Source organism: Adiantum capillus-veneris, chromosome 12, assembly GCF_014529385.1.
Source record: "Adiantum capillus-veneris isolate H3 chromosome 12, ASM1452938v2, whole genome shotgun sequence".
Classification (NCBI taxonomy): domain Eukaryota; kingdom Viridiplantae; phylum Streptophyta; class Polypodiopsida; order Polypodiales; family Pteridaceae; genus Adiantum; species Adiantum capillus-veneris.
Genome location: NC_140942.1, coordinates 24,113,810 through 24,126,762, shown reverse-complemented (window position 1 = coordinate 24,126,762; position 12,953 = coordinate 24,113,810). Strand labels below are relative to the sequence as shown.

Sequence of the window (12,953 nt, the reverse complement as noted above, 5' to 3'; positions counted from 1 at the left end):
ATGTCGCATACATCCCGGCTCATAGTGTCAAATTTATCCTCTTTCAATGCATGGTCATGCTCTACTTTGCTCATCCGCTCCTTCAAAGCATTCAAGTCCACAAGAGAGCGTTTACATTCCTTGACTTCCTCTTCAAGTTGCATCAAACGTGTTTTTTGCATCTCAAGTGTCCTCTTGAGATTCTCATTCTCAACCACAAGTACCCTTAGTGTGCCATTGTCCATTGCAAGTGCTCGTAAGTCTTCGCCTTGTTTGTTTACGGTCTCTTGCAATGATACCAAGTACGCCATGATCATGGTTTCCAATGTCGTTGGTTGGGTGGTTGTGTTGCTATCTCCACACTTAGGAGATTTTGGATCATTTTCCACAATGGTTGTGGACCTTGTTGAAGAAGAAGAACCCTTGCGAGTGCCGGAAGACATTGTATGTAAAATAGGAGATGAGAATCAATTTTGTTGAACCTGTTCACTTCGGAAATGCTGCTATAAAAACGCCTTCCATAACTCTGAAAATTTCTGTCTTTACATCAATGTGTAGAGGACTTTGTGCTCTTCGATTGAGGCTATAGATCACCCAAATCGGAGTTCGGATGGAGGGAGGGAGAGAGAGAGAGAGAGAGAGAGAGAGAGAGAGAGAGAGAGAGAGAGAGGGAGGGAGGGAGGTAGGGAGAGACAAGAGGATGGCTTTATCTTGCTGTGTACCTGAATGTATTAAGTTGTTGTGCCAGTGGCAGAGCACGTCAAGATTGGCCAATTGTAAGGCTAGATATGAGATTCTGGAGATCTTTTTGAATAGGGGTGCATGCATTGATGGAGAATATTGGACTATTAGGTGCTCCCCTCCATATTGTTTGCCTCCAACCCCCTCCAGCAACCCATATTGTACAGGATACATAGTTTTGCAATACATGCCGGTCTTGTTCTCCTATGGCTTCTTGGAAACCTAAGGCTGTGGCTGTGCCATCTTTGTTTGCTAGTCCCTCAATGCGGATCGAAGGTTTTGAGTGCCCCCATGAGGAGGCTCAGGGTTTGGCCTAATGTGCATGCATCGACCGAAGTTAACCTGCAACAATTGTATACTTACTCTTCAAGTGGTCCGTTGCGGTATTTCTTATGCGTGATCGAAGATTTTTTGTTGCGACTTGTTGTAACTTCTAGAAAGAGTGCAGGGAATTGATCCTGCCTAAGACCAAATCCCAAATTTTGCAAAGGGAGGAGGGGGTCTTGATACAAGTGAACCCAAAGCAGAGTATAGTTTTTACCTCGGTCTTCTTTCTTGAGGTTCCCCCACAGCAGTTGAACTGAAGAACTTCGCCTTCACCGGTTGGTTCTTGTGAACCATATTTGAGAGAGAGAGAGAGAGAGAGAGAGAGAGAGAGAGAGAGAGAGAGAGAGAGAGAGAGAGAGGTGGCGGAGATGCTGAGCAAAGCTATGCGAGGAGATGTTGATTAGTGTGGCTCGACACGAGCCTTATAAAGGACCCCAGAGCCCAAGCTAGCTATAGATATGCTAATGTTTACGGCCACTCCGGCACCTCAAGTGAATACAACCGGCATCTGACCATCAAATTGCTAGAAACGTAGGGAAAAAAAAAGCTTCATTGTAACAAGATGCTATGGAGCCGCCGAACATGGCATGCCCGAACTGCTCTCTTTTTGGATAGGTGAGAGAGTAGGAGTATGTGTTGTCAGACAGAACGAGCCTTTCTTGAATTTGACTATGGAAAGAATAGGCAGGCTTGGGACCCAAGGCCAGACTTCGGATAGGCTAACTTATGAATGTCAAGCTTGACATCCCACCTTTCAAAGCCACGTCGTCGAGATTGGCTGGGAAATGAGCAGTGTGTGCTTAGGGCATTCCCTGCTTAGGGTGGGTTCACGTGATCTGCCAATACAAATCCGTGCTTTGGAAGCTTTTTCCCTCTCTAGTTCAGACGGAGACGGAGGTAAATACCTCACAGAACTGCCTCAACAAATCAAGTTTTCCTCTGATCTTTGCGCTCTCTGCACTTCACGCTCAAAAGGGGATGGTAGTAGAAACTGTTCCAAGAGGGGGAAGGGGTATCACCCATCCTATGTTGGGTCCTCTAATCAAATTTTAATTAAGTAGAAGTATGATTTGCAAGACACTTGTAGAAAAGCGTCCATAACTCTTTATATAGTGGACCTTTGACATAGAACATAAAGTTAGATATGATTCTCTTTAAGCTCAATCAATATTCTACATCTTCTGTATTTGTCATAATGCGTGTTTTGTGTTTGGCAGGGAAGACATATATTAACAACACTCGAGGTTTCAATTCCACGAGCGTGACTCCAGCTCGACAGCATTGCAAGGTCCATTATCTGCATCTAATTTCTCATGTCTATGCGTTTGCTTAGCGCAACACATAAACGCTACGGGGCAGGGCACGACTTCTGTTTCTTATAACTTTTGGAGAGACCACAGTGCCAACTCTCCACCATACTTTTGTATGGCACTTCTGCATGATGTGCACTGTAAACTTTGCAATTTCAGTATGTGACATTTCATTGCAAGACGTAATGTTTAACTATTCACATCGATTTTTTGTAGCTTGTTGACTCAAATATCGGCCTGTAGTTTCAACAATTAAAAAGCACCAGTACAACATTGCAGATCAGTAAAGCACTTCATTTCTTGTTACAGTTCATTAACGATTTATCCATTTGCTTGTTTTAGAATTTTACTCATTACTTCGTTTGGTTCGGTTTACTTTGACGTTGTTTTCAAAACTATACATTCGATGTCGATCAAGATCTGCATATGTTAATTACGCACGCAACTCTTAGTAAATACACCTTGTGTGTCTTTACTTTAGGTCTAAATAATTGATACCATACTATATAGGTCCTCGTTCCTCCCATACTAGGTGTCATTATGAAGTTCTCAAGACCCCTAAGCTTACAGTTCAGGCCCACCAAGCAAGACTAGTTTGTTGTGGATGTCAACATAGATGGGCGAGGGGTCTACGTCGTGCTGAGCAACGGATACAAACCAGGTATGCCTCCTCACCAAGTATGACTAGTCACTAGTCAATACTCCATGCCCCGATCGACCCTCAACAATAAAGGGCATGGGAGATTTATTGAAGCTCAAGCGGTGGGATCCATGGCAGCGAAGTTCGGACACAAAGTTCAAGACGCTCGCAGCCGTAGGATGCCGAGGTAAACTAGGACACCAAAAGGTAAACTTGGACAAGCAAGGGAAGCTGTCCACGTTTATTTATCATTTGCCGGTTTGCCCATATGTCAACTTCCCCGTCGTGGGCGTAGCGGTTAGCGCATTGGGCTCTCACGATGGTGGCGAGGGTTCGAGTCTCCATGCCCACCATGGGTGTCCAATTTTTTCCACCCTCAATCCCCCTCGAGATTCCCCCTTTCGACCTGCGCCTTCGATCCCATCTCTTTCTACCCGTGCCCTTTAGTGCCATGGCCGGTCGACACAGCCTCACTGACCACACGTTGCCAATTTCAAGTATGTCAGGCCTGACGTTGAGCGTCGAGGCTCGTTAAGTAGCAGCTGCGTGGAAGCAGAGCGCTGAGAGAGAGAGAGAGAGAGAGAGAGAGAGAGAGAGAGAGAGAGAGAGAGAGAGAGAGAGAGAGAGAGAGAGAGAGAGAGAGAGAGAGAGAGAGAGAGAGAGAGAGAGAGAGCTCATGTCTTCCAGCGTGAAGGTTGTACAAGAAGGTCCCCGTGCTCATCCACAACGGCAAACCCATTTGTTAGTCCCTCATCATTTTGTAGTATATTGATGAAACCTGGCCTTCACATGACAACAATGGGTTCCTTCCACCGGATCCTTACGAACGCGCCATCGTTCGCTTCTGGGCTGATTATGCTGACAAAAAGGTAGATTGCCGCTCAAACTTATCCTTATACCAGTTTGAATGTTATTTCAACTTCTGATGAATTGTGTGCTTGTATTGAGTGCGTGACGCATTTTTGTGTGGGATGTCATGTACTGGAACAACGTAAGCTACAGGTCTGTGGTAAGAGGATCATAGGGCCTTGCTTGTTGGACGAGGTCCTCATACTTGGCTTTCATCAAGCATTGATCTCATGTCAAGGGAATGCTCAATTTGTGTCTTATTTGTGATCCGAGGGCGGATGTTTCGTGGAATATGCCCATTGTCTTTGGGCTGATACATGCTTGTATGAATAAAAAGTTAATCTCGAAGCGGACATTCAATTATAGAAATAACAGCATACCAACAGGACCAGGTTGATCCATGTGACTAATCCTTTCAAGCCAGGAACATCAGTACCAAGGTTGTCCACGTTTGATAGATGCACCCCCACATCCAACCCATCTAGTCCCGTACAGATGTCCAAACTAGTATGCTAGGTGCCCGAATCAATTGCACTGTAGACTGACCAGCTATTGTTTTGGGAAAATTTTGGTTCTTTAGGCAAGTATTGCCACATGGCCCATGGGGCAAGGCCCAAGGGTGTGGGGCCAAAGTCTAAGCCTCTCATGCTGCAAAATTTTCATTTGGGCCTTTCAACTTTGGTATCCTAAGGTCTTGTCTAGGACCCCTCTTTCTTTCATTGTTTCGTACTAGCTTTGGCTTAGTCTATTTCATAATGTGCTAACATTCGGATTGTACTAGCGTCAGAGGATCGGACGTGTCAACCCTGATCAGAACACAATGTTGCAAGTGAACCTCGTGGGCATTCTGCCAGTCTAAGCTCGCAATTGGTCATTGGATAGGCTTGGTCTCCCTAATAAAAGTAGCTTCTGGTCATGTTGGCATTGCATGCATATTGCTGGCTGTGAATTGCAGTAACTGTTCGATAATGATACGGTCCTGAAGGGAATGCATATTGGAGGTGTGCATGGTTCTTCTTTGGCAGAGCTAGTTAGTTTGACACACAAACACACGCGTGCGCACACACACACACACACACACACACACACATATGTATATATATGTGTGTATATATATATCTATGTAGGTATCTATACACAAACACACTTATATTCATATAATTTTCCAAAAGGGTCGTTTATTTGACTATTGATCCTCCACAGATTTATGAAGCAATTCTTCTTATTTGGAAAAATGCCGAGGGAGAATTGGTGGAACAAGGCAGGAAGATTATGAAAGAGTGCATGGCAACACTTGACAAAGCTTTGAAGGATGCTGCTAGAGGTGGACCTCATTTTGGAGGCGAGAACATAAACTTGGTAGACATTACCTTGGCCGCTTGCCTGTCCTGGATTGAGACCGTGGAGACATTTGGAAACTTTAAGTCGTTGGAAGAGAACATTTGCCCATACCTCTGTGAGTGGGCTAAGCTGGTGGTCCAACATCCGAGTGTCAAAGAAGGCCTTGCTACGATACCTACCCAGAAGGTCCTTGAGTCTGCTCGTGAGACAATGAAGAAATATTTTGGTATTTCAGAATGACCTCGCGCATGAGACATTCCCCCTTCTCAAACTGCTTTACCACATTGAGATTTCCAAGTTTATTCTCCTACTTCCTTAGTGGCAAATAAAAGGGGCTTATGGCTTTATGCAAATCCCTTCAATCCCGAGGGATTCATTATTACCTATATTGAGACATCACCTGCGTACAACCTTGAACCAAAACTCCCCTATATACGAAACCATCAATACTACTGCAACCCCTATCTACGAAAATCTTTTAACTTACATAAACCCCTATGTACGAGTTTTTGAATATTTATAAGTCCCCCCTACCTTACACGCACTAACCTATTTCCATCTTGAATGCAAAGGATTTTCTATTTTAGCTCCATTAGTAGAGAGCTTTGTTACGGGAGTTCCAAATTTGGAAGAATATGTTATTCCGATTGTAGATTTCATATGGGTGACTTGGACAATGTGATTGCTAGTGAAGAGGATAACCACATACAGTTTTTCACTCCAAAAGATGGGATTGCATGTATTTCAAAGCCTATCTCTTTCTCAACATGTATAGCCATGTTCATAATCAGTAATTTGAGGCTTTTACTATGACAAAGATGATGAAAAGAGAGCACAGTGAGGGAAAATGAAGTTAGTGGCTACTACTCTGACAATGGGGATGGTGAGGGGAATTTGATAAGCCCTCTACCTTTACAACATAGTAGTGGTCATTGGGAGGAATTAGATCTACAGAGAGCAGACTCTAGCAAGCAGTGTGTCTTGGATAGCTTCTAGATATCTTAAGAAAGCTTCACATCAAGATGCACCCACTAGCATAGCTCCCTAGCATGGAGGTTTTGAGGGTTCAATCATGATCATGAGCGCAAGTATTAAAGGCGGTTGGCGGACTACTTTTGAAGGAGTTGAAGGAAAACCAAATCAAGACACAAATCAAAGAATATTCTTGTTGCAAAAAGCTTTTGTAAATGACCTGTAAATGGTCTCTACCTAGTCACTTCCCGTTTTGGTAGCACAATGGGTGAGGTGGAGTCTACTCCCCGACGGATCTGTTGGTATCTACGATGGGACATCAACAAGGAACTGTGAAGCCATTTCTCCCAAAAGGCAAGCACGATTCAAAATGATTATAATCACAATCTCTAATTGAGTTTAGAAATTGCTACAAGTATCACCGATAAAGTGCGCAATAAACTCTTCCAAATACACTACTATGATTGAATGCTTGGATTATGGAATATGGATAGACCATAACCATTACAATGTTGATTATCAAAATGTGTTTTATTGCCTTGGTACAAAGCCCCCTCATCAACTATTTGCCTTCCCAATGTGAGCATGGTTGATAATATTTTGAAAGAGACCCTCAAATCATGTCAACTTATTGCATACTACCATATCTCAATAGCTTTTGGGAGACTCTGGCTTTGGATCTAGTCGAAAGAATTATTTACTTGCCCATTTTGGAATCTCTTCAACTACTTGTACTTGGGCACATAAGCCATTTGGCATGCATTATCAACCAACAAGTACGTATTGACCACTCACCTTTAATTAGTGACTTCCTGACCCTACCCCTATTCATTATATCTTGCAAATAATGCATTCCAAGAGATCTCAAATAGGCTTGTAGAGGAATTTATATTAAACCAATCCCACCATTTTAAGAGTCTAGATTGTACACAAGAATATCAAGAGACTCTAAAAGACCAACATTGAGTTGAAAACAGCCACACCTCTTGCCCATGAGCATATTATGCAATCAATGCATTCCAAGGGAGCCATCCCAAACACCTTCAGAAACTTCTTTCACAAATTTTTAGTAAGGTCCCCATTACAAAAAACCATTTAAATTTTGACATTTTAAATTTCTAATTACATTTCATATGAAATTAAATATGTTACATTTAAGCGAGAAATCCTCGCTCTATTTTCATTGAAAATAGCCCATGCTTCTTGACCTTGCCCCTGCTAGTTGCATATTGCAAAAACAATGCATTCCAACAATTAGATCTTAAATTGGAATTGCACAAAGCGACTTCACATTGAGTTCAAAACAATATAACACTTTGGCATTGACCAAACTCCTACCATCTTGTAATAAATGCCACATCCTAACCAAAACAAAAAATGCAGACTTTGCATTGAGGTGAAAACACTCCCATTCTTCTTGGTCCAAGTGCAAACAAAGCACTCCAAGGAATCAACCTAGATACAAATTGCTTATTTTAACTTTTCACTCTTTCAGAAGCACACCATATTTGACACACAAGCCATGCAAGAAACCACTTCCCACATTGGAATCACTCATCAAAATTTTCTTGTCATAACAAAAGCTCACAATATTTAACATAGATGTTGTCTATCAACGCATTCGAAGAGACCAGATTGCATGTAGAAAAGCCAAGAGACCACTTCAGCATTAAGGTGAAAAAATCTTGTGTTGCTTGACCCATGAGCCACATCCCAAATAGGAAGCACTCAACAAAATTGTTTGCCCCTGCTCATGCTCATCCATGCAGATTCCTTGCAAAACATGACTGGCCTTCAAGATGCAAGCATAGGTGGTTGCTTTTGGAGAGAACTCATCATTTTTGCATCCAACATTCCTAACAAGAGCAATGCATTTAGTATATATTGACTCACTTTCAGCTAGGCATGTGGCCTCCTCAAATATCAGACATGGAAGGCAAATGATGACCGAGACCTTTAAAATGAAAGCATAGGAAAGTGCTTTTAAAGAGAGGCTAGGGCTGACCTACTCTGTTCGAAATCTGCACCATTGTTTCATACATGACTCTGGAACACGTGACACGGCGAAGAGGTGAGGTAATGAGATGAACAAGGGAAGAGGTGTTTGAGATTGGTTAATGGGCAGAGGTGGCAAAGTGACAACATATGTGACTCTAGCAGGGGGAGAGGGATAGCATGCGGATAGAGGTCCCATGCATGCAAGATCGAGTACTTGCCCAACACTACATAGCTATGGTCAACACTACTCTCAAGTTCGTCAGCATGTTCCTCTGACTTGAAGCTGGGATAAAAAATGGGCACCCTGAAGGGGTCAAACTGATCTCGTCTTCTTCCACTTCATGATCCTCCTTGAAAAGCCATCAACTTGAGCCTTCTTCCTCTTCATGGTCCTCCTCAAAAACTCATGGCCTCTCCTTGCTTTGTTTTTGCCACATTCTCCTACAGCTTCACACTAACTACAATGGAATCTCAAGTCCATGCATGGTGTAACATATCACGATTTCCACTTGCAAATATAATGCAATCCACAACAAACAAAATTGATGGCACTCTCCTGAGTCTTGAGTCCCTATGAGCCCCAGTCACGACAACTTTTTCTGCAAAGTCCAGACTGTATAAACTCCAATGCCTTATCGTACTTTGTTGCCAAATCAAACATGGTCGAAAAAAGAATATGGTGTCAAAGCTCGAAACGCTCCTGCATCTACAAAGGTTAAAGCAAATATAGCATCGTTGCTTGAGCAACAACAAAAAAATTAAAATGCAATGTACAAAAAGAGAAGAAGCAACACAAGAAGTTTTGGACAAATTCTCACAATATTTCCCACATTGTGTCAACATCAGGAGCTTCTGTGAGGGAGGCGCCACATACCTAGCTAGGTATGCGGTGCCTCTCGAGCAGAAGCTCATGATGTTATGCATGGTATGAAAAACACTGAAAAAGACTCAGTTTTCCTACATGAGAAAATTTCTAAATCTTCTTGTGCAAGGAGACAAACAAATCAGCTGATGCTTGAACAGACAAAGAGAACAATCTTCTCGTCTGGGGTGTCGCACACACGATAGCACACTGTCGGCAGCACTCCTTTGTGGAGCATGCTCTCCATTTCGGTTATGCATCTTGAAGCCGAGATGTGGGACTTGCAAGGCTTGGATATGAAACAAGGTGCATTATCGAACCTAAGCAGATTCATCACCGGACATGAGCTTACTTAACTCACTTTATGCAGGGGGAGACTAGAGTGGGAAGATCTTCTCGGGTATGAACCTGCATATTGGGAGGCTGCAAGAGAGTTAAGAGAGGTGACCTCGTTCACGGTTGCCTCCTTCAAGAATATAGAGCCCACGCAATCCGAGATTCTTCTGTTTATGCGTGCAACCCGCCGCTTTTCTGTTCGAATGTTGCGACTGGCAATGGCCTTCTTCACATCCTCATACACCCATCTTCTTAAGCACCTTTACGGCAGAAGAAATCTTTTCCAGTCTTTCAACACAGTCGTCAAGAACAAGGGACACTTCAGGCACTTACTCAATTTGATGATGACGTGCAAAAACGAGGGAAGGTATGGCAGAAGCAGCTAAGGCTGATACAACTCATGCATACCTCTTTTGATCATTGATGTTGATTTTACGGTGCCACTTTCTCCAGATCACATGCGGAATACGGGAAACAGCTCGCCTCATACCCCACAACTCTGCAAAGGTTTGATGATCAGCCTTCTTGCTCACAGCATAGGGCTAGTGCTTGTTTTCCACCATGTTGGAGTGCACAAAAGTTGACGATGTCAGGGTGTATGGGAGCTTTGAGCACATCAGGAAGAGTGGTGCTTTCAGTCATGGAATCTCCATCTATAGATTGGACTGTAAGAAGAGTCCGGGCCTCCATTGCTGCTACACAAATCTGCAAAAGGAAGACAGGAAGATAAAACCCGAATGAGACTTGTAGCCTGTGTGTGTGTGTGTGTGTGTGTCTCGCTGCAGGCAACACATGGTATACCGCATGCACATGAAGAGGCTATTTTATATTCTTCTATTTTTGTTGGCACTGCCGTTAAGGCAGGGTTTAAGGGGAGGAAATTTGTCTCCACGACCATAGCGGCTATGGCCAATCAAAATTTGGCATGAGTGGTTTGTTTTTTGAGGTGGACGGCATGCACAGAAATTGCTATTTTCTGTTGGGGTGCGGCGGCTTCAGTACTAACGGTGTTTTTTGGGGCTGCTGCTTCACTTCTGTAGCGCGTGCTCTCTCTCTCTCTCTCTCTCTCTCTCTCTCTCACTCACACACACACACACACACGCGCACACACACACACACACACAACCGTGCTGCGCAAGGCTTGGTATCTACAAAAGCTGACACCAGTTTCGATACGCAATATCCAAATTCCAGTTATGTGGAATGTGTTGTGCTGCAGGTATTCCTCTGTGTATGCCTCGATTTGAAATATCAACCTCCAAATTAATGCAAGAAGGTCAGTATAGACACCAACAGCTTTCAGAAGGGCAAGTATGCTTGGGTAATACAGAGAGGTTCTTGCCAGTACCGGTAATGTATTGCTTGCGACTGCCCATCTTCGTAAACACTGACACTCGCTTCAGTTCATTGCCCAGGAGATGCATCAATTAGGCATGTGCAGTAAATGGCAACACAACAAGGACCAGCAGCAAAATACAAAGGGGGGCAAACATGAAGGGCATAGGGGTGGCAACACCAATGGTAGTACCAATACAAGCACTGCTATCAAGCACACCATCATCATCAACCCTGCATTCATCATGCTTTTCTCACTTCATGAATCACCACACCCAAAACATACGAAACATCGGTTGTGAATGCTCGATACAATGATTTGCTACCGATACAGGTACCATGATGAGAGCGAGACCATAATTAAGGGATCGGATAATTTAGTTAATAATTTGCTGCATTGCGGCTTACTTGAGGCTGCTCGCCCTATGCTCTCCAAAGTACGAGCCAGCACATAAGAACTCCCAGAACTCGTAGTGCTTTGCACCGTTGAAGGCTATCATACATCAATCTGGGCTCGATTTCTGCCCCCTGTATTGATTTCCCTCTGATTATAGCGGATTGTAGAAGCTGCTAATTGTAAAGCTGCTCCTGTAGTCTAGGGCTTTCTGGTCCTGTCTTTGTTGGGCATATCCCACAATCATTGCACTTCAAGCAAGCGTAGGTGATTGCATATGGAGAGATGCGTTCGTTTTACAACAGCTGAAAACAATCCAGACCTTCTTTGCCCTGCCCCTGTTTGGCATATCCTGCAGTCAACGTGTATATTAGGAGAAATACCCTCACTCCGCATTCTGAAAACAGTCAACTGGAGCTTTGCAGCCCTATCCCTGTTGGGTATATCTTGCATTCAATGCACTTCAAGAGATGCTATTCTGGATATGGGTGTCGACCAAGGCAGCACTACATGTCTATAAGACAAAAGCATAGGTGATTGTATCTGGAGAGATGTGCTCACTTTGCATCAGCTGAAAACAGTCCATAGTTTTTTTGCCCAAACCTTGCTCGGCATATCCTGTAATTAGCGCATACACCAGGTGACTGCATCTAAAGAGATGTGTTCGCTTCACATTAGTTGGAAACAGTCCATGGCTTCCTGCAATGCTATAAATGAAGTGGAGAGTTAGTGCGCGCTCTCCGCATTGGAGGTGGCTGTGTTGTCTGTCCTATAGCAAGACATGACAGAGATGCAGGTGAACGAGATTATCATGGTGGTCAAGCTAGAGTTCAAGGACATGTTATCACAACCCTGGGTGTCTCGACAATCTTCAATGCTGGAGTGTAGGCTGATCTGGTGTTGTTTTGGACTTGATTGAGTGAGGAGAATCTTGTTCTTTTTTTTGGCATTTTCTCCAATGCAGGGCTGATCTGGGTACGTAAGGCTATGGAACCTCACTTATGACTTTTCCGCCCTTTACCCTTCTTGTCTTCGACCTCGCTTTACAGAGGGCAACCTCGCTTATGGCTTCTCCGTCCTATACCCTCATTGACTCTGACCTCGCTTTATAGAGGGGAACCTCACAAGATACGGAGCACTGTTCTCGAGTGTAGAGAATCCTTTCGAAGTTGAGCCAACTTGGAGTCAAGGTGTTTGCCAGATCAAAAGTCTTTTTTTGTTGTCGTTGCATCTTCCACTGCCTATTCTAACATGGTATTACAGCCCTTGGTGTTTCGACAGTCTTAGACACTCGAGTGTTGGCTGATCTGGTGCTGTTTTTATTTCCGAGAAAAAGATCCTTTTATTAGTTAATGAAACTGCCCATAGGGCTATAACCACCTCTTATAGTAGAGGACTACAACAATCATAAGAGCGAGACTCTCCCAATGAAAAAACAACATATGTACAATCACGCTAAATCAAGAGATGGAAGGAGGGAAAAGCCACATCATAAGTGGACGGTCGTGCCATCTCAACACACCTTGGACCATGGTGAAGAAGGGCCCAAGCCGCCAGAGCCGAAGGAAAGCTCCCGCGTGCGGTCGAAGCTGCCTTGGAGTCTCTCGAGGTGTTCTCTAAGAGTATGGATCATCTCTAGCCACAGATCTCGAACAGTCTCTGCTGGTAGTACAAGGCGAGTCTCAAAGATACGGAAGCAGCGAGTCCACCGGATGAACCAGAGTGTCAAGCCGCAGATGAGCTCCCAACACTCCTCTCTCTCACTGTACCACTCCTAAGGAGAAAGCTCTGTAGAGCAGGCTAGAGTGTAGGTCGACCCCCCTACATCATTATCATCCTGCTGGTGGAAGGTAGCTCAAACTGAAGTGT

The 12,953-nt window shown here is 43.9% G+C and overlaps 1 protein-coding gene and 1 pseudogene across 2 annotated transcripts; one reads left to right on the top strand and one right to left on the bottom strand.

Moving 5' to 3' along the window:
• Window positions 1-3,128: 3,128 nt before the first annotated feature.
• LOC147445459 (putative glutathione S-transferase) lies at window positions 3,129-5,427 on the top strand (annotated as a pseudogene).
• A 2,101-nt stretch (window positions 5,428-7,528) lies between these two features.
• On the bottom strand, window positions 7,529-10,199 carry LOC147445458 (uncharacterized). Of its 2 annotated transcripts, XM_086526033.1 has the most exons (4): window positions 9,764-10,192; window positions 9,616-9,643; window positions 9,468-9,522; window positions 7,555-8,863 (listed from the first exon to the last, which is right to left on the bottom strand). In XM_086526033.1, exons 1-4 carry the CDS (start codon window positions 9,841-9,843, stop codon window positions 8,811-8,813), a joined length of 216 nt encoding a protein of 71 aa, XP_086382159.1. In that variant the 5' UTR covers window positions 9,844-10,192; the 3' UTR covers window positions 7,555-8,810. The 2 variants fall into 2 exon arrangements, 1 of the variants encoding a protein (XP_086382159.1); XR_015189915.1 differs by having other exon boundaries at window positions 7,529-8,857; window positions 9,468-10,199.
• Window positions 10,200-12,953: the final 2,754 nt, after the last annotated feature.

Excerpts from the sequence above, each read along its gene's own strand:
- LOC147445458 (XM_086526033.1), bottom strand. The coding sequence starts at position 9,843 with ATGAGGCGAGCTGTTTCCCGTATTCCGCATGTGATCTGGAGAAAGTGG. Across the intron at positions 9,644-9,763 it reads AACATCAATGATCAAAAGAG|ACTGGAAAAGATTTCTTCTG; the intron begins GTATGCATGAGT and ends CTGTGTTGAAAG. Across the intron at positions 8,864-9,467 it reads AGGAGGCAACCGTGAACGAG|ATGCAGGAGCGTTTCGAGCT; the intron begins GTCACCTCTCTT and ends TAACCTTTGTAG.